At 32.8% G+C, this 7456-nt stretch overlaps 1 protein-coding gene across 1 annotated transcript in view; it reads right to left on the bottom strand.

Moving 5' to 3' along the window:
• Nucleotides 1-2114: 2114 nt before the first annotated feature.
• Nucleotides 2115-7456, bottom strand: part of LOC111408352 (mRNA cap guanine-N7 methyltransferase 2-like) — a 12714-nt gene continuing 7372 nt past the window's right edge. Inside the window, exons 2-8 of the mRNA XM_023038120.1 lie at nt 7263-7370; nt 7064-7173; nt 5895-6017; nt 5703-5795; nt 4693-4761; nt 3302-3390; nt 2115-3209 (exon numbers count right to left, since the gene is read on the bottom strand). Of these exons, the coding sequence (XP_022893888.1) occupies nt 3049-3209; nt 3302-3390; nt 4693-4761; nt 5703-5795; nt 5895-6017; nt 7064-7173; nt 7263-7370 (753 nt within the window). The 3' untranslated portion in view covers nt 2115-3048. The remainder of the gene's footprint in view (nt 3210-3301; nt 3391-4692; nt 4762-5702; nt 5796-5894; nt 6018-7063; nt 7174-7262; nt 7371-7456) is intronic.

Raw genomic sequence — 7456 nt, forward strand, 5'->3', positions numbered from 1 at the left:
ATGTATTTCAAAACGTTTGCAAAATTCAAAGATGTCCACGTTTTTCTCTTCACTAACAAGGAAGAGCAAATACATTCCTTTATCATCTCCTTTGTCTATCAGTTCCTAAAACACATTCTGCAAACAGATGACAAACTATGTGAGATATAATGAAAATCAAACAGTGGTTCTGTTACTGCATGCTTTCTTTGGTTCAATTTACTTCCTATCATTAAGATTATTCATTTGTTTGATAAATAGGCAAATTCTTTAAGAGCAGGAGGCCAGCACATCCAGATATTTTAGAAGAGAGAATATACACCTGGTCCAATTTATCATAATTAAATGCTTATCAGTCAACATGCAGGTTAAATATATTATGAAACATGGAAACACTCATTAGCCCGTTAAGTTCCATCAAGTCATGCAAAAATTCAATAAAAATAAAACAAATCCCATTTCTATTTTATGTCAAGCTATATTTCGAGTGACTTTCAATAAAGCAGCAAAAGCAGTACCCGAAGGTGGATTGACACATTGGGGTGGGGGTGCCCGTAAAATGAACTGAAGTAAAATAAATAAATAAATAAAATAAAATAACGCAACTTAATTCTTCATCTTTATGTAATCCAAAACAAAACCATCTAAGAAGTCATGCAATCCAGATATAAATAGCAAATTATAGAAACACCCCACGAAACAATGGGCCATTTCAAAGACGCCTCATCTCTTTTCAAAAACTACAAGCCTTCCCTAAGTTGAGTTATTCATAACAGATATATTTCAAGTCCAAATTATAGAAACACCCCACGAAACAATGGGCCATTTCAAAGGCGCCTCATCTCTTTTCAAAAACTACAAGCCTTCCCTGAGTTGAGTTATTCATAACAGATATTTTTCAAGTCTTTTTTCTCACGTCTACAGATTTTCTCCCATTTGTTAGAAATATTGTCACAAATTTTTGAATAGTTAAATAAAATTATGAAATCTAATTTATTCCTTTAAAAGAGTATGTTTTAATATGAAAATAGGAGTAAGATCACAAACAAAGGGAAAAAAAGGCATTAAATAAGCAACTCAAGTTTTAATAATCTGTAATTTTGATTGGTTTGGTTCATTTGCAATCCTATCGGAAGATACTATGAACAAAAAGACTAAAACATTGTTTCATCTTCCTTTTCCTCCCTCTGAAATCCCAAAACTTTGTCATGCATATAGTTTCATAAAGAGAGACAAAGTTGAGATGACGCTTTTTTATCAATTGATTTAATCAAATTTTCTTTAACTTTTTTTTTATTTACACTTGTTAAGTATTAGGAAATTAAAATACTCTATTAATTAATTAAAAAAAAAAAAGCAAGCAAAATAGTTGTAACTAAGCCCCTGTTTAATGCCCATTAAAAAGAGATTTTTTTTTATTTAATTTTTTTTTAATTATTATTATTATTATTTTTTGTGTGGAGAAAAATGAGTTTAGAAATAGTGTTTTTTTTGGATAGTATGATTAAAAAGTTGGAAAAATTTTGAGTTTACGTGCAACAAATTTTATGGTGAGAATGTGTGGAAAATGAATTTTATAAAAAAGAGTTTTTGGAGAATGGTAGACAAACAAGAGCTAAATAAAGTTAAGTTTGAATTTCTCTTTCTTTCTTTCTTTTTTTTTGTTGTTTATTTTTCCTTTTTCTAGTAACAAAAAGTACTAATCAACTTGGGTAAGCTCATGAACACTTTCGCCATTCCATTCAACTTGGACGCTCTCTTTTGCAAGCTCCAAAGAAGTCAAATCTTTTATAACCATATCACAGCATTAAGTTATAACACTCTCAATTTTCTAACTTTTTCCACTTGACACATGCTCTTGTGAATGGAAGTTTCTTTATATTTATTTTATAGATGTCCCAACAATTTGAATCATCTCTCTTTTTCTCTCAGTTTATCTTCAATTGGTATCACCTCCACTTGTTGGCATTAATAATCATTTTTTATTTTATCAATTCTAATGTAGCCATCATTCCATCTCAATGCTTCTTTGATATCAATGAGTCAAATTTCAATTTTAACAACAAATTTTAGGAACTCATAACTTTTATCAAACTTTTCAACCATATATATTTCATCAACTTTTATCAACATTACTCAAACTTTTATTAAAAACTCTGTCAAGCAACACCTTAATATCCTCATTTAATAGTCAATTTAATAGTTGCTCTATAAAATTCTACTTTTGGCTTGGTAAGTACTTATCACACAGGATCTCTAGTACTTCCCAGTTTCATCCAACTCGCTCTAATCTTATGCACTACGTGAAATTAAATCCCTATTTCCTTATTAATAGTTAACCTTTAGTAACAGATACAATTTCTCTCAAGGATAAAATGTCCCTATTCACATTTGGAGTAAAAGGACATTACGTATATTCTCTTTTAATTCCTAAAAAATGAAACCCAATAGTCCTGTAAAGTTCAAATAGTTAGAATTTACAGCCCCCAGTCTCTGCGATTGAAACTAAATTGTCAGCAAATAACTGATACCAACAACAAAACATTGGAGTTATGATTTCATACATGGACCCAAATTCAAATACTTCCACATCTCTACAGCTCTTACCTTCAACCATGATGTGAAAGCAATTTAGACTTTTTTTTCAATGTCTATGGAAGTACTAGTTTTCCTAATTCCACTATTAAGGCTCAATTCATGGCTAGGGCATGATCATTTGTCACATAACTGAATAAACATCATGGTTAGTTAAAAGGGATTTGTAATATTCTCACTCTATTTTCCTTTTGAAGTTCTATATAGCACGGCATCTACTTGAAAGGTGTAACTTTTAAGATGCCCAATAAGTGAGGTATAAATTTATGGCACCAATGGAAGCAAAATGGTATTAACTTTCATGGTGCTTCAAAGGGCAGTGAAGTAGTCAAATGTCCACCACAGTATGACTTTAAGACATAAACAAGTCAGATTCATTGTTTTTACGAGTTAAATCTTTGCTTACAAAAGTAAGACTGCATCTACTTTAAGATGATGACATTTTGGGTAAGGAGCACATAATCAGATACGTAATCAATTACGCCTAAAACGATGGCCCTTTCTCATGATACTCTTTCTAATTTTACGAACACTTGCCTCATCATGACTGTAGCTCCCATCTTCCAACACTGGTGTAGAGAGAGGAGGGGCAATATCTGGATCAGGCTTTTGAAAAATGAAAGTGGTGTACAGACCTGCAGAAGGATTCAGAAAAATGCACAAGAAACATAAAAAAAGTTACAAGATGTTAATTCTAACGTAACAAGACATGTAGTGAATGAATCACCTAAAACATCATACGATCTGGGAAGAAGTCTCCCTCTAGGATCAACAAGGTTGGGACCAGCATCCATCAGCATACCTGCAAACTGTGCTCTTAAGAGCAAAGGGAAGTTAACAGAAGTCAGACCTTTCCACTAAAATAATACACAGCATTATAGCCTTTGTTTCGTTCAGCTAGAAAAGTGGATTAAAATCTAAGTTAAAGTCAACAATTAATTTTAACTTCACATTAAATAATAAATGCTAGATAGCTGTCTTAATGCGGCACTTCCAATAACTGCATCACTTTTTTAGAAAATTCAATATATAAGAAGAAAGAATTCATGTAAATTGCAGCTGAAAAGGAGACAAAAAAATGTCCATACTAGAGTTTACATTCAGAAATTTAGAATTTCCTCTCCAATTAACTATAGCCATATGTGGGGTGAGAATGACAATCTAAAAAGGGAGTTTATGTACAGTAAAAAAAAAAGAAAAAGGGACCATGCTTTGGAAACACTTTCCTATCATAAAACCAGTTATTCAATTATAGTAGGACATCAAAGAGCTATATTGAATTCAAATATTTCAAGTGCTCTGCAGGAAAAAAATAAAATAAAAAAAATAAAAAATAAAGTAAGCAGAGTTTTTTTGTGAAAACCAATTCCAATTTATCAACACTACAACAATTAACAATTGGAAACAGGTAACTAAAATGCATTAATATTTCCTTAGACGTTATTTAGCAGAACACTCAGTGTGTTTATCAAAAAAAAAAAATTATCAAGCACAAATCATCACAATAAAGTAACAAATGTGTATCGTTCAAAACTCTTGATACACCCATGAGTTCCTAACAAGTAATAGATTGCCGGTAAAAACAATCTATGGAGTATTTTGTGTCAAAACACCATAGAGAACAATAGACACTATTCATTACTTTTCACAAGATCAAACATTTGATAGAAACTCAAAACAAGATCAATAATGTAATTGGTCTAACCTAATGCAGAAGAGTTATATGATATTTTTTTAGCCAATAGGACTCTAGAGAAAAAAGTAATAACTAACACAATAATAATCCATCAGCTATGCTACAGACATAATTGCAATAGCTACTGTGTTGTAGATAAAACAACATGACCAGTGAAAACATCTTTCACAAATAATTAGAAGTCAATGAACAATGCTGATGTAACCGTCTATTAAAACTGATCGTAGTGAATTAGTTTGAACTTTACCTTACGTTTGAGGCCTAGTGGCGCACAACGTTTAGATGCAAAATGGCATCAAAACTTTAAAATTGACAATAAAATTATAATAAACAAGATGATTGTTTCAATCACCCGCACAGTTATGGGTAATCATAAACAAAGTAAGAGAAAGTAGATAACAAAGTTCAAAGAAAGCTAGTACCTATTATCGTCATAAAATTCAGTCAAGTTTGTTATCTCCATGTACTCAAGACCAGCCTCTCTAGCCAACCTATGGAACATAATTGCCAAATCTCATAACTGAAAATTAAAATGTCAAAGGAAAAACAGGTAATAAGCATCCCAAAGGAGATGCTTATCAATAAAAATATAAAGATTTTGAAGACACTTGCATCATGCATGTCTTAGTTCGTGGGAGCTCCTGAATAGGGATTTAACCAATGAAAGCATATGGATAGGAGTAGCAACTTCCTTCCCCCACCCCTCCACCCTTTTCCCAGGAAAAAGAGAATGTGCTAGTGTGTCCACAAAAGTTGGAAGTTGCAGTTTACAGTGTAAGATAAAAGGATTGTGTTTGATGAAATATTGATTGCATTCTTGCGATAAAACAATTATCCAATACATAGATTTTATGTTTCACAAATACATTGATCTACGAATATTCAGAGCTTTCTCATGCACAGCGATATTGATTAAGTGCATGTTTGGTTCTAATTTTTCACCTCAAAAAATCAATTTTTTTTATTGTTACTTCTCTATGTCAGCCCTCATTTTTAACTTCTTCTCTCACAGGTAGGACCCACTTTCTTTCTAACGGTCAAAAAATCAATTCTCACAATCACTACTAAACATACCCTAAACTATAAATTCAAGGACTTATTTACTATTATTATCAAGCTTTGATTAGCCATTGTCTTATTAAGCTTCTGAAGGTCAATTACATGATTTGATGGAAACATCTTTGCATGATAGACTCAAGGGGGACACAAGATGAAGTAAAAACATATTGCTTGAAGGGAGCTATTCCCCGTGCTATAGGGGCACTTGATGGGGGTGAAACACTAACAAGCTTAGGCTACCAAACATACTGATGAAACAAATGGGCCCTAGATGTGTAAACACTTTCCAAACAACCCCAATAGGATATTGGGATGGAATCATCACAACTATAAGAAGAGATATATGCTTATAATCACAATAGAAAATATTAACCTGAGCAAGCTTGGGAAATGGACTAAGCAATGGGTTTCAGCACAAATATCGCCTGCAAATTTCAACTGGTACTTTTTACCGAAAAAGGGGAACCTGGAAGTCCATTTACATAATTAATGACAAACAATCAAATGTTACGAGAAAGTAGTGCAAAGAAATTGAGCCTGAGAATGTATTAAAATGGAAACATACTTCTCTTCCTCGCCTTCAAAAGTGATCATGTAGCTCTCAGATCTAATGCAGTTAGGAACTATGTTGGGCTTCATTCCACTACTCTTGTTGTGGTATGCTTCAACATTTTTTTGGTACTTATTCCTACAAGGTTATGCCATTATATTCTAGTTGAAATAGCCATAGAAGACTTGAAACCTTAAATTGATTTTTGTCAAGCTAACATGAGCACATATGTGATAGATTACAAGTATGTTAATACTCTGCATAACCTAGGAAATCACTATCATGCGATAAACGATCTCAAATGTGAAATAAAAACAGAAATCTTTTCTTTTCTTTCCTTTAAGAAAACCACCAAAGGCAAACACATGTACATGATAAGTAAGAAATGGAAGGAAAGAACCCACGTTGCCATATAACTACAAAGTATTATTGCATAAGCATAACAAGGTGTAAGTCATCTCACCTTCTAGACCAGTAATCTACAGTTGGAAAAAAGGAACTTCAGAAACATTTCTTCCTTTTTTTCTTTTTTTTGAGAGAGAAGATGGGGGGTTTGGATTGAATGGGCTCGATGGAGGACCTCAAGGCTGATTACCAGATATGATCCATCAAAGGCAGACTCCTATAGCTGGGAACCTTCATTATTTGTTTACTTCATATACTTAGCTAGAAAAACTCAGAAACTAAGTAAAACATTTATGGGAAACACTACAGATTAAAACTTTTCCAATTCCCTTCATTCCTTTAATTTAAGCAATAAGGTAAAGATTAATGTAGGCAAAACCTTTCAAACCTGGAAAGAGCTGATAGCATACCAATTAACAAACTTACTTCAAAGTAAGCAGCATTTTAGTGGTTGTCACAAGTTCAACTACAAGCTCCGGACTATAATTAGCACCCAGAAAAAATCAGGTTGAATCAGCTAGTACTCCAGGGCATCCTTCAAGCCCTAGACAACAAAACTCTCCCCGCTTCATCTATTTCCAATCATTTGTCGACAATTTAACAAAAAATAGAACAACTTAAAGATTCCATATATGTTCTCATTAGGTTGACATTCAACAATGAAGTAATACATTCCAATAAGATTTTACAATAAAGGGAAGCCTAATATCAGGCATAGATATACCAGTAGAATAGTTTCAAACATGTAAACAAACATAAATTACTAGCAATTGTCATACCATATTGTTGATGAGTCGGGGGTGATGCCAATAAAATAACCTCCTGATTTCAGCAGCAATGAGACATTGTACAACAATCTCCTCACTTTCTCCTCAGATTCAAAGCAAAGCTACAAGTAGACATAGTATGTTTCTACATCATATTAGAAGACACAAACCAACATTTGAGTGGCAAAACACTATAGGAAATATTTCCTACCGGTAAATGCTGCATACAGCAAGCAATATCAGCCTTATCTTCCCTGTCCTTCAAATGCAGTTCTATATCCTCCTGCAGAAGAAATGTTTTGTTCAACCTGGTAAATGCCTAACTTAAAAATAACAAAACCTCAGGAACATTAAAATTCATAAAATATTTGGAGAACTTCCACACTTATTTAGTGTGCTTCGGGA

This window comes from Olea europaea, chromosome 13 (genome assembly GCF_002742605.1).
Source record: "Olea europaea var. sylvestris chromosome 13, O_europaea_v1, whole genome shotgun sequence".
In the NCBI taxonomy this organism is placed as follows: domain Eukaryota; kingdom Viridiplantae; phylum Streptophyta; class Magnoliopsida; order Lamiales; family Oleaceae; genus Olea; species Olea europaea.